Below are 24,422 nucleotides of genomic sequence, written 5' to 3'. Positions count from 1 at the left end.
CCACTTTCAAAACAGAGGTTGTCTCACTGGCTTTGTGAAGGCATTGAGACAGCTTATGAGGTAGCAGGGCGGCAATTGCCTCAGGGTATCAGAGCTCACTCCACTCGTGGAGTAGCGGCTTCTACTGCCCTTTTCAGAGGAACAGGAGTAGAGGATATCTGTAGAGCAGCATCCTGGTCGACGCCGTCTCCATTTATCTGTTTCTATCTCTTAGATATGTCTTCTAATTCTCTGGCTCGATCTGTACTCAGCGTGGCTGAAGGGAGATCTTGAGCAAGAAAGAGAGGAGAAGCAGGACTGTGGACACAGGTTTCCATCAGGTCCGATTTGGTTAGGAAGACGTGTTTTTGACAGATGTGTTTTCTAACTCTTTGGCTCTGTCTGTACAGGGTCAGTACAGTAGAGGCATGCGTTGATTACAGAATGTGAGGTCATCTATCTGCTTGTTCAGTTAGTATGACTCATGTTTTTGTTCCTGCCCACTAATCTCTGGGATTCCATTGAGTGAGTGAGGCGGTCTACCGCGTTCACAATGTAGAGTGACACTTGATGTCATTCCATTAGTGGTCGGTAGTGTTTTCACAGGATATTGAGGCACATCTATCTGCTAGTACAGGTTAGTATGGCTTCTATTCTGGTGATCTGCCCACTAGTCATTGGCATTGCCATTGGACTAGGTGGGGCGGGTCTTTAACCGATGACGCGGTATATTGTGACGCCCGTAGGGGTTTTTAGTTGCAGTACTGCGGGACTCGGTTGCAGCCATTGCTAGGCCTGACTTTCGTTTCGATGGGAAGTGTTAGGCTCGGCAGGGAGTACATTTTGGGAGCGCTACGCTCCGCCTTAAACCACTAGGAGCAGAGCTCCCCTATGGGGGCGGAGCTCCACGATATAGAACGATTAGTTACCGGAGTGTAACTCCAGTTCTATGAGTGGAGCGGAGCCCCATAGGACTTAAGGCCCTGCCGACCCTCTCTAGTCTCGCTGAAGAAAAATATCTCGGGAGGCTGATTGAGGGGAGGCATCCCCTCTTATAGGGACACCTGTACTCCTATTGGCTGTAGGTGTGTGCATAATTTTGTCTCAGGCTGCTGCTGCCTTAGGGCAGAGGGTAAACCACTAGGAGCAGAGCTCCCCTATGGGGCTCCGCTCCACTCATAGAACTGGAGTTACACTCCGGTAACTAATCGTTCTATAGAATAGGCCTGTGGAGAGGAATTAGCAGCAGGTATTATCTAACTATAGCAGCAGTTTCCAAATATGCCATTTAGCAGACGCTTTTATCCAAAGTGACTTACAATCATGTGCGCATACATTTTTACATATGGGTGGTCCCGGGGATCGAACCCACTACCCTGGCGTTACAAGCACCATGCTCTACCAATTGAGCTACAGAGGACCATGAGCACAAGCACTGTTCATGACACAAACTGTTCACACCCCTCTTGTTGGTGGAGGTTTTGCAGGTTTAAATCTTATTTCCTGCAATTCTACACATTTTGTCATGGGGTGCAAACAACATTTTGCAGTTTTAAAGCTAATTTTCTTGCAATTCTATTCATTTTGCCGTGTCTAATGTGTATTCATGTGATATATACCCGCGCCCTCCCTGACGACCCCTAGAGGGGGCGCGCCCCACAGTTTGGGAACCACTATACTATAGGACAGCCACAATGCAGGTGGGAGAAATGATCTGTTAGAGTGTGTATCCTGAAAGTATAGTATTCATGTTGTAATCAGACAAATACTCATTACACAGCTAACGTTAAAGGGGTTGAGGGGTCCTACCTGAGGTGTGGCTGTCAGATAAAGATTTTCTTTATTTTGGAAAGGATGCCCTCCTCCTCTTCTTTCTTCTCCTGCCCCTCTGTTCTGTCCTGTCCTGCCCCAGACTCAGAGCGCTGACCACTCCTGCCCCCACCTGGACAAAATAGGTACTACCTGCATCAGCCCAAATATGACCCATGTTTACATCATGTTTTAACATGTGTGTGTGTATGTGAGAGTGTTTGAAATGTTTGAATCCTTCTTTGCAGTAATGTGATTTGTAGGAGCAGGGAGCGCTGTCTATGGGTTAACTTCCTACAGCGGTAGAAGACAAGAGGGATGGTTAATAACACTATTCTAACCATGAAGAAGTGAAAACAGTGGTCACACAAAACCATGCTAGCTAGACAACAGTGTTAGGTGAATGTGTCTGTTAACGTCTGTGAGACAGACTCTCCGCAAGATGGCACCAACAGACACGATTACCCTGTTTCTAAACTCAGCTAAAAAAGAAACCTTTTTCCAGGACCCTGTCTTTCAAAGATAATTAGTAAAAATCCAAATAACTTCACAGATCTTCATTGTAAAGGGTTTAAACACTGTTCAATGAACCATAAACAATTAATGAACATGCACCTGTGGAACGGTCGTTAAGACACTAACAGCTTACAGACGGTAGGAAATTAAGGTCACAGTTATGAAAACTTAGGACACTAAAGAGGCCTTTCTACTGACTCCGAAAAACACCAAAATAAAGATGCCCAGGGTCCCTGCTCATCTGCGTGAACGTGCCTTAGGCATGGTGCAAGGAGGCATGAAGACTGCAGATGTGGCCAGGGCAATAAATTGCTATGTCCGTACTGTGAGACGCCTAAGACAGCGCTACAGGGAGACAGGACGGACAGCTGATTGTCCTCGCAGTGGCAGACCACGTGTAAGAACACCTGCACAGGATCTGTACATCCAAAAATCACTTCTGTGGGACAGGTACAGGATGGCAACAACAACTGCCTGAGTTACACCCGGAACGCACAATCCCTCCATCAGTGATCAGACTGTCCGCAATAGGCTGAGAGAGGCTGGACTGAGGGCTTGTAGGTTTGTTGTAAGGCAGGTCCTCACCAGACATCACCGGCAACAACGTTGCGTATGGGCACAAACCCACCGTCGCTGGACCAGACAGGACTGGCAAAAAGTGCTCTTCACTGACGAGTCGCGGTTTTGTCTCACCAGGGGTGATGGTCGGATTCGCGTTTATCATCGAAGGAATGAGCGTTACACTGAGGCCTGTACTCTGGAGCGGGATCGATTTGGAGGTGGAGGGTCCGTCATGGTCTGGGGCGGTGTGTCAGCATCATCGGACTGAGCTTGTTGTCATTGCAGGCAATCTCAACGCTGTGCGTTACAGGGAAGACATCCTCCTCCCTCATGTGGTACCCTTCCTGCAGGCTCATCTTGACATGACCCTCCAGCATGACAATGCCACCAGCCATACTGCTCGTTCTGTGCGTGATTTCCTTCAAGACAGGAATGTCAGTGTTCTGCCATGGCCAGCGAAGAGCCCGGATCTCAATCCCATTGAGCACGTTTGGGACCTGTTGGATCAGAGTGTTAGGGCTAGGGCCATTCCCCCCAGAAATGTCAGGGAACTTGCAGGTGCCTTGGTGGAAGAGTGGGGTAACATCTCACATCAAGAACTGGCAAATCTGGTGCAGTCCATGAGGAGATGCACTGCAGTACTTAATGCAGCTGGTGGTCACACCAGATACTGACTGGTACTTTTGATTTTGACCCCCCCTTTGTTCAGGGACACATTATTCAATTTATGTTAGTCACATGTCTGTGGAACTTGTTCAGTTTATGTCTCAGTTATTGAATCTTGGTATCTTCATACGAATATTTTACAAAAAGGACACTTATTTTTTTGCTGAGTTTAGTTCCTATCAGATAATGTGTGTATTATGTTTCAGTTATAATGCCAGAGATGCCGGTGTTTTGAGGATATATTGGCATGGGTGTTGTTAGTGTTAATACCAGAGTGGGCACATTCGCTATGCCTTTGCGCAACATTTTTAGTGACAAAACCATCAGTAGGCCTAGAGTTGAAAACGCAACGGAAACCCATTTAATTTGTAATTTTTATTTGGTACATGGGAATGTAACGTCAAGTTATTTTAATGTGCACTACACGTTTACACTGGTAGGCCTAGTTGCCGGCTTTTGGCCCCCCAAAAAATATAAAGACGATAAAATCGTAGCTGGCCAAATTGTCCAGGAGAGGCTGTCTATCATCAGTTTAATATAATATTTAATATTGTAGAGGACTAAGATGAGAAGGCCTTTGGAGCATCCAAATGCAGGCTACTGTGCAAATCCCTATTCAGGTAGGACGCAATTTTCAAACATACATTTATTTATAATAATTAGTTGTATCATTATTATTATTATTATTATTATTATTATTAATCATGGTTATTATTGTAAGCCTATTTATTAAACGAAACCATTTTTTTTTTTTATATGCAAAACCTGACATTTTCATTAAATTCGATCCGTCTTTTTAATTGGTGCTCTCTGGACAAATTACGTTCCAACTCTATGCCTAATGCTGTGTTTGCCACAATATAATATCCAGGCCTAATGCTGTGTTTGCCACAATATAATAGCCTGCTCATATTTCAGTGATAATGCTCTCGAAACCGGTGTTTGGAGGATATATTGGCATGGGTGTTGTTCGTCTCGGGCCGGCAAATATATTGGCACGGGTGTTGTTCGTCTCGGGCCGGCAAACCCTGCCAATATATCCTCCAAACACCAGCTTCGAGGGCATTATCACTTTTATACAATAGGTTACCAACATATTCAAATAATGATTGACATATTTTCATTAAAAACTTTATTTTGATTAATTATTCATACTATTTCATCCTTCCACAATATATAGTCCCGACACAAATCTAGGGTTGCTACCCAAGCCGGCTGGTCGTTTGTTCTATCGGTTCGGTTGCTAGAGACGCGACCCAGTCGTTCGTTCTTATTGTTCCATTGCCATACTACAGACAGCCAAACGTACTCCTTACATTTTGAATGCTTAGCAGGACAGGAAAATGGTCCAATTCACGCACTTATCAAGAAAACATCAATGGTCATCCCTACTGCCTCTGATATGGTTATAGTCCCCTGTAGCTCAGTTGGTAGAGCATGGCGCTTGCAACGCCAGGGTTACATTACATTACATTTACGTCATTTAGCAGACGCTCTTATCCAGAGCGACTTACAGTTAGTGAATATATATATATATTTTTTTTTATACTGGCCCCCAGTGGGAATCAAACCCACAACACTGGCGTTGCAAACGCCATGCTCTATCAACTGAGCTACATCCCTGCCGGCCATTCCCTCCCCTACCCTGGACGACGCTGGGCCAATTGTGCGCCGCCCATGCGTCTCCCGGTCGCGGCCGGCTAAGACAGAGCCTGGATTCGAACCAGGATCTAGTGGCACAGTTAGCACTGCGATGCAGTGCCTTAGACCACTGCGCCACTCAGGGTTGTGGGTTCGTTTCCCACGGGGGCCAGTATGAAAATGTATGCACTCACTAACTCTAAATCGCTCTGGATAAGAGCGTCTTGTAAATGATGTCTGAATGTTGGAGTGTGCCCCTGGCTATCCTTAAATAAAAAAACAAGAAAATTGTTCAGTTTGCTTAATCTAAGGAATTTGAAATGATTTAAAATATAACTTTTGATACTTAAGTATATTTTAGCAATTACATTTACTTTTGATACTTAAGTATATTTAAAACCAAGTACTTTTAGACTTTTAATGAAGTAGTATTTTCCAGGGTGACTTTTACTTTAGTCCTTTTCAATTAAAGAATCTTTACTTTTACTCAAGTATGAAAAGTGAGTACTTTTTTCACCACTGCAGTCACCACTCACGATCTACTGTCTGCTCTGAAGTTACTGCATGCTGTTCTCTGCATTCAACTCACTGTCACCTCCCTTCCCAAACACACCACTAGATGGCGACACTTTGCCACAAATAATCCATCCCAGTCAAAACCAATGCTATTGACAATCACCTAAGATACCGCAAATCTATCTGACAATACTGCAGACGTTTTCCCACAACCTATAAAATGATCCTGCCAATAACAAATATCCTTGACGTGAAAAAGCCTCATATCATAACTGAAGATGGGGGCCCGTCACTTTGGCAACCATCACATTTAATCCAATCACTGGCCGAAGCGGCACGTGGTTTAGTTCGTGGTTTATGGCATGGTTTTGTTTTGTTTTAACTGCATTGGGGGAAATAAAAAAAGAAAGGCGGGGGTCCGTCATGGTCTGGGAGGAGTGTGTCGCATCTACGTAACCGTGTGTCTGACGTAGCTGTAGAGCAGTGGGCGGTGCCTTGCAAAAGCATATACATGTCGGCTTGTGGATAGTGCTTCACATCGCACGACTGAAAGTCTCATCCGGTGAAACTAACACAAAGTAGCTCTTTCATCGCTCTGATATTGACTGAAATAGCCGACAATGAAGATTGATGAAGGTGACTATATTTTGCTTCTTTCTTTAAGTCTCAGATGAAAGTTATATACCCAGTCAACATTGATCTTACTGAACTGGGCTGGTTTACTTCCCAAAGCCTTCCTAGCTAATGGAGTAGGATACAGGACGAGGTAGCATGTTATTATGCTTTGCAATGTTAATGGTTTCGTGATCTACTAGTAGCACGCGTGACAATTTTAATCACGCGTTTTGCGAGAGCTGAGAAAAATGACCTCCAACAGCTCCCAGAGCTAGTGGGACCATCAAGGAAGAAAAAAACATGAATGTGATAGAAGTCATGAATGTGACAGGAGTAGGTTTCAACGTGAAATTGACAATGGGCTGCATATCAACTGCAATCATTTATGTAATCAGCACTGTGACTCTGGCCCTTATCGCACTGCAGCTCAATTCCACCTTTGCATTTCATCGCCTTACTTTTACATTTTAGTCATTTAGCAGATGCTCTTATCCAGGACGACTTACAGGAGCAATTTGGGTTAAGTGCCTTGCTCAAGGGCACATCGACGGATTTTTTTCGCCCTAGTCGGCTCGGGGATTAGAACCAGCGACCTTTCGGTTACTGGCACAACGCTCTTAACCACTAAGCTACCTGCCGCCATCTCATTTAACTTCTAAGTAAGTAGCCTGTTGCCATACAGGACTTCGCTGCTGTTGCTTCCCTGTCTCACTCTCTGTCATTTTTCAAACCGTTAACGACGATGACCTGCGGAGCACTTCACTTTATATCCGTGGGAAATAAATGTCAAAGATCTCCTAACGTTACAGCATTGTTGCATTAGGTATTAATTACATTTTTTTCTCTCCCCCTGTATGATGATGTTGATGTTAGGGGTAGTTTTGTGATTACTATGATTTTTTTTCCCGCTATGGACTTTTTCAAAATGTCAACGATACCAATGTAATTTAAAGTTACACATTTCACACCCCTACCTTAAATGACGTTTGGAACAACTTCGAAATTTGACTTTTAAAAAACCCATAGTTGAACATCTAATTCGTACGTGAGACTGTGAGAGATCGTTGAGGCTACTACCTTGGCTTTGTACCTAATAGGCTCAAGTGTGATAAATAGATACTAGTGCATATGCCTACTCCTGACATTTCCTAGGATCCATAAGGTAATGGTGATTAGCAAACTGAACAAAGTTTCCTAACCAATTTTTTGCACCAGTTCTGTCACACCAATTTTGGAGAAAAAAAGTACACTTGTTAGTAATTTCTTAGACTTATATCACATTCATGTTTTTTTCTTCCTTGATGGTCCCACTAGCTCTGGGAGCTGTTGGAGGTCATCCTCCTAACAGGACAAACCAAAGGAGGCGCAGTATTGAATTGGATCCCCCTGAAAGTAAGAACACATGATGTCATATTACAAGTGTATCTTGTCCACAGCTTCTTTGATGCAAGTGACCAATCATGACTGAATTACTGTACACACAGAATTGCTCACTCACCTGTAACACTCTAATCCTCTATAGACTGCTAAAAATGCTAACTATTACATAAAGTAACAAAGGAGATCCATCATCACTTGTGGTGATTAAGAGATTCACAGTAGGCTACACTGCACTAAATCTTGCTTCTACCTTTTGTCACAGTGAGATCAGAGCAGACAGAGATCGGTCAGAGTGATCAACCTTGGGGCCCCCTCGGCACTGTGATGCACTGGAGGACGACGTTGACAAAGTCGATGATTATCAACTTTATTGTGATGTTCGACCAGGTTCTACATTGGATATACCATTTATTTAAGAAAATGAGAAGGAGATGAGAAGCTGAGTTAGAGAACTTCTTGATTTGGAGCCTCGCAGTCCTGTGATTCGCTAAGATCAAATAATGAAAAAAGTCACACACAAAAAACAACATGTACAGTCTATTGCAATGCACTGGTTGCCTGGAACCAACATAACCCTGATCAGCTTCTACCCCCAAGCCATAAGACTGCTAAATAGTTAATCAAATAGCTACCAGACTATCTGCACTGACCATTTTGACTCTACCCACACACTCATACTGACATTCCAACACATACATATACATATATATATATACATACATACACACAAGCATACTGTCGAAACACAGACACACTTAACCACTCATCACATACTGTACGCTGCTGCTACTATTTATATAGCCAAGTTATCGTTACTCATTGTGTATTTATTCCTTGTGTTCCTATTTTATTATGTTTTATTCTCATTTACATTTACATTTTAGTCATTTAGCAGACGCTCTTATCCAGAGCGACTTACAGGAGCAATTAGGGTTAAGTGCCTTGCTCAAGGGCACATTAACGTCATTTAGCAGACGCTCTTAGCCAGAGCGACTCACAAATTGGTGCGTTCACCCTATAGCCAGTGGGATAACCACTTTACAATTGGGGGGGTAGAAGGATTCCTTTATCCTATCCCAGGTATTCCTTAAAGAGGTGGGGTTTCAAATGTCTCCGGAAGGTGGTGAGTGACTCCGCTGTCCTGGCGTCGTGAGGGAGCTTGTTCCACCATTGGGGTGCCAGAGCAGCGAACAGTTTTGACTGGGCTGAGCGGGAACTATGCTTCCGCAGAGGAAGGGAGCCAGCAGGCCAGAGGTGGATGAGCGCAATGCCCTCGTTTGGGTGTAGGGACTGATCAGAGCCTGAAGGTACAGAGGTGCCGTTCCCCTCACTGCTCCATAGGCAAGCACCATGGTCTTGTAGCGGATGCGAGCTTCAACTGGAAGCCAGTGGAGTGTGCGGAGGAGGGGGGTGACGTGAGAGAACTTGGGAAGGTTGAACACCAGACGGGCTGCGGCATTCTGGATGAGTTGTAGGGGTTTAATGGCACAGGCAGGGAGGCCAGCCAACAGCGAGTTGCAGTAGTCCAGACGGGACGTTGTTGGGAAGGGCTCGTAAGCATTTGATTTGAATTGAAGGATATAGAGAAGGTTCAGAGAAAAGTGATTGTGACAGGAGATCGCATGGGAAACCTACAAGATAGTTATTATTTTTGTATATATAGAAATGTATTTGTGGTGTTATTGTATATATTGTGGTGTTATTGTATATATTGTGGTGTTATTGTATACTGAATATTGAATATGTTATTGTATATATTGTGGTGTTATTGTTGTAGACGTGTTATAGTATTGTATATGTACTATATATCTACTACTTTGTTACAATGTTTTCCATTTGGTACCAAATAAACACTGTCCACCTATACTGTATTCCAGAAGGGTTTAGAGATGCACTGATACAACTCTGATTATCAAATACGTTTACCACAATTAAGGATTTTTATGTATGATGAAGTTGTATTTCAGCTTCAATAATTTATTCATGACATAAGTCTTGCACAGCTGTGTTGTCACTCACACATACAACACCACAATGACAATACAACTAAATGCATGGGCCTGTATCAGACCACAACATGATGCCAATGGGTGTGTTATAGACACATTCTGCACAGATTATACAACCACTAGATCTTATGGACGTGGTTCCTGAGGTGTTGGACACTTCTCCAGGCCAGACATTGTAAGATCAGGGCCCATATTCAGAAAGCGTCTCAAGAGTAGGAATGCTGATCTGGGATCAGTTTTGCCTCTTAGATTAAAATGAATGGACAAGGGGAAACTGATCCTAGATCAGCACTCCTACTCTGAATACAGGCCCTGATCATCTGTGCAGAAATGTGTGCATCTAAAACACTCATTGTGAAGAGCTTGCTGAAATTGTCTTCGCTTCTTCTCTCCTCTTCGCTTCTTCTCTCCTCTATTCTTTGCCAACAGGCAGGTACTTGCTGGTGTCCATTTTGAATCCCCTCCAGGTAAAACAAGTTATTAGTTTCTCAACCCAACACCTGTGTCATTTGGGACTGAAAAGTGTGTGGCTGGGCTTGGCTTTCTTGGTGGCCCGTTCTGTGTCTAAATGGATGTCCTTCCATACACCCATCCACTTTATCCAGGCGGTAGGTGAGGGAGGGTAGTGAGCGGGACAGAGGGCCAGTAGCTTACCTTCTCCCATTATGGTCCTGTTGATCTCTTACCTGGGGAGAGGAGATGATAAATAGGGGTCAGAGAAACTCTTCATGAGGTGACTGTTTTGGTCAGGGTTAATGGTAGGGGTGGGAGACAGTGTGAGGCTGGTTCTATAGAATAGGCCTGAGGAGAGGAAATAGCAGCAAGTATTATCTACTATAGCAGCAGTTCCCACATTTTTTCACTCTGGGGCCCCAGCATTAGGGAACACCACACGCCCCCCCCAGCGTGCGTGCGTGCGCAACGTCTATTTCTATGGGCACAAGCACTGTTCATGACACAAACTGTTCACACCCCTCTTGTTGGTGGAGGTTTTGCAGGTTTAAAGCTTATTTCCTGCAATTCTACATATTTTGTCATGGGGTGCAAACAACCTTTTGCAGTTTTAAAGCTAATTTTCTTGCAATTCTATTAATTTTGCCGTGTCTAATGTGTATTAATGTGATATATACCCGCGCCTCCTGACTGACCCTAGAGGGGCCGCGCCCACAGTTTGGGAACCACTATACTATAGGACAGCCACAATGCAGATGGGAGAAATGATCTGTTAGAGTGTGTATCCTGAAAGTATAGTATTCATGTTGTAATCAGACAAATACTCATTACACAGCTAACGTTAAAGGGTTTGAGGGGTCCTACCTGAGGTGTGGCTGTCAGATAAAGATTTTCTTTATTTTGGAAAGGATGCCCTCCTCCTCTTCTTTCTTCTCCTGCCCCTCTGTTCTGTCCTGTCCTGCCCCAGACTCAGAGCGCTGACCACTCCTGCCCCCACCTGGACAAAAACAGGTACTATATGAATCAGCCCAAATATGACCCATGTTTACATCATGTTTTAACATGTGTGTGTATGTGCTTGGCGTGTGTGTGTGTGTGAGAGTGTTTGAAATGTTTGAATCCTTCTTTGCAGTAATGTGATTTGTAGATTAAGTAAAGTATTTAAAGTGTGTGTGTGTGTTGAGAGGGGACAGGCTAGCACTGGCAGGAGAAAGACAAGGTGATCTGGATGTGGAACTAGATAGTATAATTCCCAGGTAAAAACAACCTACCTGTGGTAGTAGCAGTAACTCCGTTGACAGTCCCCAACACGTCAGTCTCTTCCTCTGCATAGCTCAGGAGCAGGGAGCGCTGTCTATGGGTTAACTTCCTACAGCGGTAGAAGACAAGAGGGTTGGAACACTCTATTCTAACCATGAACATATCAAAAAAGTGGTCACACAAAACCATGCTAGCTAGACAACAGTGTTAAGTGAATGTGTCTGTTAACGTCTGTGAGACAGACTCTCCGCAAGATGGCACCAACAGACACGATCACCCTGTTTCTAAACTCAGCAACAACAAAAAAGGACCCTGTCTTCTTTTCCAGGACCCTGTCTTTCAAAGAATTTGTAAAATCCAAATAACTTCACAGATATTCATTGTAAAGGGTTTAAACACTGTTTCCCATGCTTGTTCAATGAACCATAAACAATGAATGAACATGCACCTGTGGAACGGTCGTTAAGACACTAACAGCTTAGACGGTAGGAAATTAAGGTCACAGTTATGAAAACTTAGGACACTAAAGAGGCCTTTCTACTGACTCCGAAAAACACCAAAATAAAGATGCCCAGGGTCCCTGCTCATCTGCGTGAACGTGCCTTAGGCATGCTGCAAGGAGGCATGAGGACTGCAAATGTGGCCAGGGAATAAATTGCAATGTCCGTACTGTGAGACGCCTAAGACAGCTACAGGGAGACAGGATGGACAGCTGATCGTCCTCGTAGTGGCAGACCACGTGTAACAACACCTGCACAGGATCAGTACATCCGAACATCACACCTGTGGGACAGGTACAGGATGGCAACAACAACTGCCCGAGTTACAGCAGGAACGCACAATCCCTCCATCAGTGCTCAGACTGTCCGCAATAGGCTGAGAGAGGCTGGACTGAGGGCTTGTAGGCCTGTTGTAAGGCAGGTCCTCACCAGACATCACCGGCAACAACATCGCCTATGGGCACAAACCCACCGTTGCTGGACCAGACAGGACTGGCAAAAAGTGCTCTTCACTGACGAGTCGCAGTTTTGTCTCACCAGGGGTGATGATCGGATTCGCATTTATCGTCGAAGGAATGAGCGTTACACCCGAAGGCTGTACTCTGGAGTGGGATCGATTTGGAGGTGGATGGTCCGTCATGGTCTGGGGCGGTTTGTCAGCATCATCGGACTGAGCTTGTTGTCATTGCAGGCAATCTCAACGCTGTGCGTTACAGGAAGACATCCTCCTCCCTCATGTGGTACCCTTCCTGCAGGCTCATCTTGACATGACCCTCCAGCATGACAATGCCACCAGCCATACTGCTCGTTCTGTGCGTGATTTCCTTCAAGACAGGAATGTCAGTGTTCTGCCATGGCCAGCGAAGAGCCCGGATCTCAATCCCATTGAGCACGTTTGGGACCTGTTGGATCAGAGTGTTAGGGCTAGGGCCATTCCCCCAGAAATGTCAGGGAACTTGCAGGTGCCTTGGTGGAAGAGTGGGGTAACATCTCACATCAAGAACTGGCAAATCTGGTGCAGTCCATGAGGAGATGCACTGCAGTACTTAATGCAGCTGGTGGTCACACCAGATACTGACTGGTACTTTTGATTTTGACCCCCCCTTTGTTCAGGGACACATTATTCAATTTATGTTAGTCACATGTCTGTGGAACTTGTTCAGTTTATGTCTCAGTTATTGAATCTTGGTATCTTCATACGAATATTTTACAAAAAGGACACTTATTTTTTTGCTGAGTTTAGTTCCTATCAGATAATGTGTGTATTATGTTTCAGTTATAATGCCAGAGATGCCGGTGTTTTGAGGATATATTGGCATGGGTGTTGTTAGTGTTAATACCAGAGTGGGCACATTCGCTATGCCTTTGCGCAACATTTTTAGTGACAAAACCATCAGTAGGCCTAGAGTTGAAAACGCAACGGAAACCCATTTAATTTGTAATTTTTATTTGGTACATGGGAATGTAACGTCAAGTTATTTTAATGTGCACTACACGTTTACACTGGTAGGCCTAGTTGCCGGCTTTTGGCCCCCCCAAAAAAATATAAAGACGATAAAATCGTAGCTGGCCAAATTGTCCAGGAGAGGCTGTCTATCATCAGTTTAATATAATATTTAATATTGTAGAGGACTAAGATGAGAAGGCCTTTGGAGCATCCAAATGCAGGCTACTGTGCAAATCCCTATTCAGGTAGGACGCAATTTTCAAACATACATTTATTTATAATAATTAGTTGTATCATTATTATTATTATTATTATTATTATTATTATTAATCATGGTTATTATTGTAAGCCTATTTATTAAACGAAACCATTTTTTTTTTATATATGCAAAACCTGACATTTTCATTAAATTCGATCCATCTTTTTAATTGGTGCTCTCTGGACAAATTACGTTCCAACTCTAGGCCTAATGCTGTGTTTGCCACAATATAATATCTAGGCCTAATGCTGTGTTTGCCACAATATAATAGCCTGCTCATATTTCAGTGATAATGCTCTCGAAACCGGTGTTTGGAGGATATATTGGCACGGGTGTTGTTCGTCTCGGGCCGGCAAATATATTGGCACGGGTGTTGTTCGTCTCCGGCCGACAAACCCTGCCAATATATCCTCCAAACACCAGCTTCGATGGCATTAATACTTTTATACAATAGCTTACCAACATATTCAAATAATGATTGACATATTTTCATTAAAAACTTTATTTTGATTAATTATTCATACTATTTCATCCTTCCACAATATATAGTCCCGACACAAATCTAGGGTTGCTACCCAAGCCGGCTGGTCGTTTGTTCTATCGGTTCGGTTGCTAGAGACGCGACCCAGTCGTTCGTTCTTATTGTTCCATTGCCATACTACAGACAGCCAAACGTACTCCTTACATTTTGAATGCTTAGCAGGACAGGAAAATGGTCCAATTCACGCACTTATCAAGAAAACATCAATGGTCATCCCTACTGCCTCTGATATGGTTATAGTCCCCTGTAGCTCAGTTGGTAGAGCATGGCGCTTGCAACGCCAGGGTTACATTACATTACATTTACGTCATTTAGCAGACGCTCTTATCCAGAGCGACTTACAGTTAGTGAATATATATATATATATTTTTTTTATACTGGCCCCCAGTGGGAATCAAACCCCCAACACTGGCGTTGCAAACGCCATGCTCTATCAACTGAGCTACATCCCTGCCGGCCATTCCCTCCCCTACCCTGGACGACGCTGGGCCAATTAGTGCGCCGCCCATGCGTCTCGGTCGCGGCCGGCTAAGACAGAGCCTGGATTCGAACCAGGATCTAGTGGCACAGTTAGCACTGCGATGCAGTGCCTTAGACCACTGCGCCACTCAGGGTTGTGGGTTCGTTTCCCACGGGGGCCAGTATGAAAATGTATGCACTCACTAACTCTAAATCGCTCTGGATAAGAGCGTCTTGTAAATGATGTCTGAATGTTGGAGTGTGCCCCTGGCTATCCTTAAATAAAAAAACAAGAAAATTGTTCAGTTTGCTTAATCTAAGGAATTTGAAATGATTTAAAATATAACTTTTGATACTTAAGTATATTTTAGCAATTACATTTACTTTTGATACTTAAGTATATTTAAAACTAAGTACTTTTAGACTTTTAATGAAGTAGTATTTTCCAGGGTGACTTTTACTTTAGTCATTTTCAATTAAGGAATCTTTACTTTTACTCAAGTATGAAAAGTGAGTACTTTTTTCACCACTGCAGTCACCACTCACGATCTACTGTCTGCTCTGAAGTTACTGCATGCTGTTCTCTGCATTCAACTCACTGTCACCTCCCTTCCCAAACACACCACTAGATGGCGACACTTTGCCACAAATAATCCATCCCAGTCAAAACCAATGCTATTGACAATCACCTAAGATACCGCAAATCTATCTGACAATACTGCAGACGTTTTCCCACAACCTATAAAATGATCCTGCCAATAACAAATATCCTTGACGTGAAAAAGCCTCATATCATAACTGAAGATGGGGGCCCGTCACTTTGGCAACCATCACATTTAATCCAATCACTGGCCGAAGCGGCACGTGGTTTAGTTCGTGGTTTATGGCATGGTTTTGTTTTGTTTTAACTGCATTGGGGGAAATAAAAAAAAGAAAGGCGGGGGTCCGTCATGGTCTGGGAGGAGTGTGTCGCATCTACGTAACCGTGTGTCTGACGTAGCTGTAGAGCAGTGGGCGGTGCCTTGCAAAAGCATATACATGTCGGCTTGTGGATAGTGCTTCACATCGCACGACTGAAAGTCTCATCCGGTGAAACTAACACAAAGTAGCTCTTTCATCGCTCTGATATTGACTGAAATAGCCGACAATGAAGATTGATGAAGGTGACTATATTTTGCTTCTTTCTTTAAGTCTCAGATGAAAGTTATATACCCAGTCAACATTGATCTTACTGAACTGGGCTGGTTTACTTCCCAAAGCCTTCCTAGCTAATGGAGTAGGATACAGGACGAGGTAGCATGTTATTATGCTTTGCAATGTTAATGGTTTCGTGATCTACTAGTAGCACGCGTGACAATTTTAATCACGCGTTTTGCGAGAGCTGAGAAAAATGACCTCCAACAGCTCCCAGAGCTAGTGGGACCATCAAGGAAGAAAAAAACATGAATGTGATAGAAGTCATGAATGTGACAGGAGTAGGTTTCAACGTGAAATTGACAATGGGCTGCATATCAACTGCAATCATTTATGTAATCAGCACTGTGACTCTGGCCCTTATCGCACTGCAGCTCAATTCCACCTTTGCATTTCATCGCCTTACTTTTACATTTTAGTCATTTAGCAGATGCTCTTATCCAGGACGACTTACAGGAGCAATTTGGGTTAAGTGCCTTGCTCAAGGGCACATCGACGGATTTTTTTCGCCCTAGTCGGCTCGGGGATTAGAACCAGCGACCTTTCGGTTACTGGCACAACGCTCTTAACCACTAAGCTACCTGCCGCCATCTCATTTAACTTCTAAGTAAGTAGCCTATTGCCATACAGGACTTCGCTGCTGTTGCTTCCCTGTCTCACTCTCTGTCATTTTTCAAACCGTTAACGACGATGACCTGCGGAGCACTTCACTTTATATCCGTGGGAAATAAATGTCAAAGATCTCCTTCTAACGTTACAGCATTGTTGCATTAGGTATTAATTACATTTTTTTCTCTCCCCCTGTATGATGATGATGATGTTAGGGGTAGTTTTGTGGTAACTACTGTGATTTTTTTTCCCGCTATGGACTTTTTCAAAATGTCAACGATACCAATGTAATTTAAACGTTACAAATTTCACACCCCTACCTTAAATGACGTTTGGAACAACTTCGAAATTTGACTTTTAAAAAACCCATAGTTGAACATCTAATTCGTACGTGAGACTGTGAGAGATTGTTGAGGCTACTACCTTGGCTTTGTACCTAATAGGCTCAACTGTGATAAATAGATACTAGTGCATATGCCTACTCCTGACATTTCCTAGGATCCATAAGGTAATGGTGATTAGCAAACTGAACAAAGTTTCCTAACCAATTTTTGCACCAGTTCTGTCACACCAATTTTGGAGAAAAAAAGTACACTTGTTAGTAATTTATTTGACTTCTATCACATTCATGTTTTTCTCTTCCTTGATGGTCCCACTAGCTCTGGGAGCTGTTGGAGGTCATCCTCCTAACAGGACAACCCAAAGGAGGCGCAGTATTGAATTGTATCCCCCTGAAAGTAAGAACACATGATGTCATATTACAAGTGTATCTTGTCCACAGCTTCTTTGATGCAAGTGGCCAATCATGACTGAATTACTGTGCACACAGAATTGCTCACTCACCTGTAACACTCTAATCCTCTATAGACTGCTAAAAATGCTAACTATTACATAAAGTAACAAAGGAGATCCATCATCACTTGTGGTGATTAAGAGATTCACAGTAGGCTACACTGCACTAAATCTTGCTTCTACCTTTTGTCACAGTGAGATCAGAGCAGACAGAGATCGGTCAGAGTGATCAACCTTGGGGCCCCCTCGGCACTGTGATGCACTGGAGGACGACGTTGACAAAGTCGATGATTATCAACTTTATTGTGATGTTCGACCAGGTTCTACATTGGATATACCATTTATTTAAGAAAATGAGAAGGAGATGAGAAGCTGAGTTAGAGAACTTCTTGATTTGGAGCCTCGCAGTCCTGTGATTCGCTAAGATCAAATAATGAAAAAAGTCACACACAAAAAACAACATGTACAGTCTATTGCAATGCACTGGTTGCCTGGAACCAACATAACCCTGATCAGCTTCTACCCCCAAGCCATAAGACTGCTAAATAGTTAATCAAAAGGAGAAGGATTCCTTTATCCTATCCCAGGTATTCCTTAAAGAGGTGGGGTTTCAAATGTCTCCGGAAGGTGGTGAGTGACTCCGCTGTCCTGGCGTCGTGAGGGAGCTTGTTCCACCATTGGGGTGCCAGAGCAGCGAACAGTTTTGACTGGGCTGAGCGGGAACTATGCTTCCGCAGAGGAAGGGGAGCCAGCAGGCCAGAGGTGGATGAGCGCAATGCCCTCGTTTGGGTGTAGGGACTGATCAGAGCCTGAAGGTACAGAGGTGCCGTTCCCCTCACTGCTCCATAGGCAAGCACCATGGTCTTGTAGCGGATGCGAGCTTCAACTGGAAGCCAGTGGAGTGTGCGGAGGAGGGGGTGACGTGAGAGAACTTGGGGAAGGTTGAACACCAGACGGGCTGCGGCATTCTGGATGAGTTGTAGGGGTTTAATGGCACAGGCAGGGAGGCCAGCCAACAGCGAGTTGCAGTAGTCCAGACGGGACGTTGTTGGGAAGGGCTCGTAAGCATTTGATTTGAATTGAAGGATATAGAGAAGGTTCAGAGAAAAGTGATTGTGACAGGAGATCGCATGGGAAACCTACAAGATAGTTATTATTTTTGTATATATAGAAATGTATTTGTGGTTTATTGTATATATTGTGGTGTTATTGTATATATTGTGGTGTTATTGTATACTGAATATTGAATATGTTATTGTATATATTGTGGTGTTATTGTTGTAGACGTGTTATAGTATTGTATATGTACTATATATCTACTACTTTGTTACAATGTTTTCCATTTGGTACCAAATAAACACTGTCCACCTATACTGTATTCCAGAAGGGTTTAGAGATGCACTGATACAACTCTGATTATCAAATACGTTTACCACAATTAAGGATTTTTATGTATGATGAAGTTGTATTTCAGCTTCAATAATTTATTCATGACATAAGTCTTGCACAGCTGTGTTGTCACTCACACATACAACACCACAATGACAATACAACTAAATGCATGGGCCTGTATCAGACCACAACATGATGCCAATGGGTGTGTTATAGACACATTCTGCACAGATTATACAACCACTAGATCTTATGGATGTAGTTCCTGAGGTGTTGGACACTTCTCCAGGCCAGACATTGTAAGATCAGGGCCCATATTCATAAAGCGTCTCAGAGTAGGAATGCTGATCTGGGATCAGTTTTGCCTCTTAGATTAAAATCAATGGACAAGGGGAAATTGATCCTAGATCAGCACTCCTACTCTGAATACAGGCCCTGATCATCTGTGCAGAAATGTGTGCATCTGAAACACTCATTGTGAAGAGCTGAAATTGTCTTCGCTTCTTCTCTTCTAATCTTCTCCTCTATTCCTTGCCAAGCAGGCAGGTACTTGCTGGTGTCCATTTTGAATCCCCTCCAGGTAAAACAAGTTCTTAGTTTCTCAACCCAACACCTGTGTCATTTGGGACTGAACAGTGTGTGGCTGGGCTTGGCTCTCTTGGTGGCCCATTCTGTGTCTAAATGGATGTCCTTTCGATACATCCAAACCCCCATCCCCTCTTTCTCTCTCCCTCTATCCAGGCGTTAGGTGAGGGAGGGTAGTGAGCAGGACAGAGGGCCAGTAGCTTTCCTTCTCCCATTACGGTCCTGTTGATCTCTTACCTGGGGAGAGGAGATGAAAAATAGGGGTCAGAGAAACTCTTCATGAGGTGACTGTTTTGGTCAGGGTTAATGGTAGGGGTGGGAGACAGGTGTGAGGCTGGTTCTATAGAATAGGCCTGAGGAGAGGAAATAGCAGCAAGTATTATCTACTATAGCAGCAGTTCCCACATTTTTTCACTCTGGGGCCCCAGCATTAGGGGAACACCACACGCCCCCAGCGTGCGTGCGTGTGCAACGTCTATTTCTATGGGCACAAGCACTGTTCATGACACAAACTGTTCACACCCCTCTTGTTGGTGGAGGTTTTGCAGGTTTAAAGCTTATTTCCTGCAATTCTACATATTTTGTCATGGGGTGCAAATAACCTTTGCAGTTTTAAAGCTAATTTTTCTTGCAATTCTATTAATTTTGCCGTGTCTAATGTGTATTAATGTGATATATACCGCGCCCTCCCTGACGACCCCTAGAGGGGGCGCCCTACAGTTTGGGGAAACCACTATACTATAGGACAGCCACAATGCAGATGGGAGAAATGATCTGTTAGAGTGTGTATCCTGAAAGTATAGTATTCATGTTGTAATCAGACAAATACTCATTACACAGCTAACGTTAAAGGGTTTGAGGGGTCCTACCTGAGGTGTGGCTGTCAGATAAAGATTTTCTTTATTTTGGAAAGGATGCCCTCCTCCTCTTCTTTCTTCTCCTGCCCCTCAGTTCTGTCCTGTCCTGCCCCAGACTCAGAGCGCTGACCACTCCTGCCCCCACCTGGACAAAAACAGGTACTATATGAATCAGCCAAAATATGACCTATGTTTACATCATGTTTTAACATGTGTGTGTATGTGCTTGGCGTGTGTGTGTGAGAGTGTTTGAAATGTTTGAATCCTTCTTTGCAGTAATGTGATTTGTAGATTAAGTAAAGTATTTAAAGTGTGTGTGTGTGTTGAGAGGGGACAGGCTAGCACTGGCAGGAGAAAGACAAGGTGATCTGGATGTGGAACTAGATAGTATAATTCCCAGGTAAAAACAACCTACCTGTGGTAGTAGCAGTAACTCCGTTGACAGTCCCCATCACGTCAGTCTCTTCCTCTGCATAGCTCAGGAGCAGGGAGCGCTGTCTATGGGTTAACTTCCTACAGCGGTAGAAGACAAGAGGGTTGGAACACTCTATTCTAACCATGAACATATCAAAAAGTGGTCACACAAACCATGCTAGCTAGACAACAGTGTTAAGTGAATGTGTCTGTTAACGTCTGTGAGACAGACTCTCCAAGATGGCACCAACAGACACGATCACCCTGTTTCTAAACTCAGCAACAAAAAAAGGACCCTGTCTTCTTTTCCAGGACCCTGTCTTTCAAAGAATTTGTAAAATCCAAATAACTTCACAGATATTCATTGTAAAGGGTTTAAACACTGTTTCCCATGCTTGTTCAATGAACCATAAACAATGAATGAACATGCACCTGTGGAACGGTCGTTAAGACACTAACAGCTTAGACGGTAGGAAATTAAGGTCACAGTTATGAAAACTTAGGACACTAAAGAGGCCTTTCTACTGACTCCGAAAAACACAAAAATAAAGATGCCCAGGGTCCCTGCTCATCTGCGTGAACGTGCCTTAGGCATGCTGCAAGGAGGCATGAGGACTGCAAATGTGGCCAGGGGAATAAATTGCAATGTCCGTACTGTGAGACGCCTAAGACAGCGCTACAGGGAGACAGGATGGACAGCTGATCGTCCTCGTAGTGGCAGACCACGTGTAACAACACCTGCACAGGATCAGTACATCCGAACATCACACCTGTGGGACAGGTACAGGATGGCAACAACAACTGCCCGAGTTACAGCAGGAACGCACAATCCCTCCATCAGTGCTCAGACTGTCCGCAATAGGCTGAGAGAGGCTGGACTGAGGGCTTGTAGGCCTGTTGTAAGGCAGGTCCTCACCAGACATCACCGGCAACAACATCGCCTATGGGCACAAACCCACCGTTGCTGGACCAGACAGGACTGGCAAAAAGTGCTCTTCACTGACGAGTCGCAGTTTTGTCTCACCAGGGGTGATGATCGGATTCGCATTTATCGTCGAAGGAATGAGCGTTACACCGAAGGCTGTACTCTGGAGTGGGATCGATTTGGAGGTGGATGGTCCGTCATGGTCTGGGGCGGTTTGTCAGCATCATCGGACTGAGCTTGTTGTCATTGCAGGCAATCTCAACGCTGTGCGTTACAGGGAAGACATCCTCCTCCCTCATGTAGTACCCTTCCTGCAGGCTCATCCTGACATGACCCTCCAGCATGACAATGCCACCAGCCATACTGCTCGTTCTGTGCGTGATTTCCTTCAAGACAGGAATGTCAGTGTTCTGCCATGGCCAGCGAAGAGCCCGGATCTCAATCCCATTGAGCACGTCTGGGACCTGTTGGATCGGAGTGTTAGGGCTAGGGCCATTCCCCCCAAAAATGTCAGGGAACTTGCAGGTGCCTTGGTGGAAGAGTGGGGTATCATCTCACAGCAAGAACTGGCAAATCTGGTGCAGTCCATGAGGAGATGCACTGCAGTACTTAATGCAGCTGGTGGTCACACCAGATACTGACTGTTACTTTTGATTTTGACCCCCCCTTTGTTCAGGGACACATTATTCAATTTCTGTTAGTCACATGTCTGTGGAATAATGTTCAGTTTATGTCTCAGTTATTGAATCTTGGTATGTTCATACAAATATTTACACATGTTAAGTTTGCTGAAAATAAACGCAGTTGACAGTGAGAGGACGCTTCTTTTTTTGCTGAGTTTAGTTCCTATCAGATTATGTGTGTATTATGTTTCAGGGATAATGCCAGAGAAGCTGGTGTTTGGAGGATATATTGGCATGGGTGTTGTTAGTGTTAATACCAGAGTGGACACATTCGCTATGCCTTTGCGCAACATTTTTAGTGACAAAACCATCAGTAGGCCTAGAGTTGAAAACGCAATGGAAACCCATACATTTTTTATTTGGTATATGGGAATTTAACCTCAAGTTCTTTTTATGTGCACTACATGTTTACACTGGTAGGCCTAGTTGCCGGCTTTTGGCCCCCCAACAAAATATAAAGACGATAAAATCATAGCTGGCCAAATTGTCCAGGATAGGGTGTCTATCATCAGTCTAAGATGAGAAGGCCTTTGGAGCATCCAAATGCAGGCTACTGTGCAAATCCCTATTCAGGTAGGATGCAATTTTGAAACATACATTTATTTATAATAATTTGTTTTATCATTATTATTAATCATGGTTATTATTGTAAGCCTATTTATTAAACGAAACCAGTTTTTTTTAATATGCAAAACCTGTTTTCTTTAACTCTGACATTTTTATTAAATTCGATCCGTCTTTTTAATTGGTGCCCTCTGGACAAATTACGTTCGAACTGTAGGCCTAATGCTGTGTTTGCCACAATATAATATCTAGGCCTAATGCTGTGTTCGCCACAATATAATAGCCTGCTCATATTTCAGTGATAATGCTCTCGAAACCGGTGTTTGGAGGATATATTGGCACGGGTGTTGTTCGTCTCGGGCCGGCAAACCGTGCCAATATATCCTCCAAACACCAGCTTCTTGGGCATTATCACTTTTATACAACAGGTACCAACATATACAAATAATGATTGACATATTTTCATTAAAAACGTTATTTTGATTTATCTATTCATACTATTTCATCCTTCCACAAGATATAGTCCCGACACAAATCTAGGGTTGCTACCCAAGCCGGCTGGTCATTCGTTCTATCGGTTCGGTTGCTAGAGACGCGATCCAGTTCTTCAGTCTCTTTGTTCTGTATCTATGGATGCGACCCAGTTGTTTGTTCTAAATGTTCCATTGCCATACTGGCTGGCAACGTTCTTATCCCTTGCTTGCTAGCTAACTACGGCTAACTTAGTCACGTCAAAAAGTGGTGCCAGAATAACATTAAAGTAGCTGCATTTGTGTTTGTTTAAGCTGTTTTCTAGTGACATTTATTTGTAGACATCCATAACAATGAGCTAATGAGGAACGATTTCGCCTGGCACAGAAAATGTGCTCACTCGTCAGGATACTGTTGTTCAGAGGAGATAGCCAACAACACAACTAACGCAATCACTTCAAACTGAAGCAGGAAAGATTGCAAACTAGCTGCACTCCGTTTCATTGTACCTTTTTTCTATTGACATTTCTTTGTATATATCCATAAAAATGATTTCGACTGGCTGAGAAACGCTGCCTGCCTGTCTGTCTCATCCTGACTCCCAACACGTTCATTACTATGGGACAGCTGGAGATCGAATTTGAATATTGAAACCATGTTGCAAATGTTGGAGAGACAGACAGCATGGTGTTAGTCTAAAATAAATGTGAGATAATGTCTAGATGCTTCTTATAGTTGAGATCAAGTTTATAAATTGTCTGGCTGGGCTGATGAGACAGTGGATTGCGTAGTCAGATGGAGCAGAGTAAATAGGCATTTTAACTTTTAGCTTGTGGAATAGACACTGGAATGCGGTTTTAACCAATCAGCATTAGACCCACCTGTTGTATACATTTTTATATTGTATTGCTAGGTATTACTGCACTGTTGGAGATAGAAACACAAGCATTTCGCTTCAACTTCGATAACATCTGCAAATCTATGTATGCGACTAATAAAATGTGATTTGTGTGTGTTCTTTCTCTTTTACTCTTACTTTGGTACTCTGATCTTGATGTGAACGTAGTGATCTCCATAACTATAGCTGTTCATCCTCTGGATCCCCTTTCCCTGCAGACGGATTTTCTGGTCCGCCTGGCAACCCGGAGGGATCTACAAAACAAAGGGCAGTGGTTCGGTCAATCCAGCCTCTTTTCACATCTGCCAGTGAGTCTAGCAACACAAGCCAAGTAGACCCATCAGCTTGGGCAAGCAAGACTAGGGTCAGTGTAACATGTATCTAATGTATTATTTCCAGATGGTTGCCAGATTGACTAGGGTCAGTG

General features: G+C 43.6%; 1 protein-coding gene and 3 long non-coding RNA genes across 6 annotated transcripts; 2 read left to right on the top strand and 2 right to left on the bottom strand.

The window, feature by feature from the left end:
• The first annotated feature begins 6,187 nt into the window (after positions 1–6,187).
• On the top strand, positions 6,188–8,336 carry LOC123490721. Its single transcript, XR_006661027.1, has 3 exons — positions 6,188–6,324; positions 7,618–7,695; positions 7,946–8,336. It is a non-coding gene; the product is annotated as an uncharacterized LOC123490721 (long non-coding RNA).
• A 1,949-nt stretch (positions 8,337–10,285) lies between these two features.
• On the bottom strand, positions 10,286–11,521 carry LOC123490720. Its single transcript, XR_006661026.1, has 3 exons — positions 11,417–11,521; positions 11,010–11,142; positions 10,286–10,378 (listed from the first exon to the last, which is right to left on the bottom strand). It is a non-coding gene; the product is annotated as an uncharacterized LOC123490720 (long non-coding RNA).
• A 4,116-nt stretch (positions 11,522–15,637) lies between these two features.
• On the top strand, positions 15,638–17,756 carry LOC123490722. Its single transcript, XR_006661028.1, has 3 exons — positions 15,638–15,774; positions 17,074–17,151; positions 17,402–17,756. It is a non-coding gene; the product is annotated as an uncharacterized LOC123490722 (long non-coding RNA).
• Positions 17,757–18,629: 873 nt separating this feature from the next.
• Positions 18,630–24,379, bottom strand: LOC123490719 (dnaJ homolog subfamily A member 3, mitochondrial-like). Of its 3 annotated transcripts, XR_006661024.1 has the most exons (4): positions 24,134–24,269; positions 20,456–20,553; positions 20,053–20,185; positions 18,630–19,420 (listed from the first exon to the last, which is right to left on the bottom strand). XR_006661024.1 is itself a non-coding variant. In XM_045220605.1 (3 exons), exons 1-3 carry the CDS (start codon positions 24,187–24,189, stop codon positions 20,067–20,069), a joined length of 273 nt encoding a protein of 90 aa, XP_045076540.1. In that variant the 5' UTR covers positions 24,190–24,379; the 3' UTR covers positions 20,052–20,066. The 3 variants fall into 3 exon arrangements, 1 of the variants encoding a protein (XP_045076540.1); XR_006661025.1 differs by lacking the exon at positions 20,053–20,185 and having other exon boundaries at positions 24,134–24,379; XM_045220605.1 differs by lacking the exon at positions 18,630–19,420 and having other exon boundaries at positions 20,052–20,185; positions 24,134–24,379.
• Positions 24,380–24,422: the final 43 nt, after the last annotated feature.

The sequence above is a fragment of the Coregonus clupeaformis genome, unplaced genomic scaffold, assembly GCF_020615455.1.
Source record: "Coregonus clupeaformis isolate EN_2021a unplaced genomic scaffold, ASM2061545v1 scaf4545, whole genome shotgun sequence".
Taxonomy (NCBI): Eukaryota; Metazoa; Chordata; class Actinopteri; order Salmoniformes; family Salmonidae; genus Coregonus; species Coregonus clupeaformis.
Note: the sequence above shows the minus strand (reverse complement) of the source record. Positions and strands in the feature narration are given on the sequence as shown.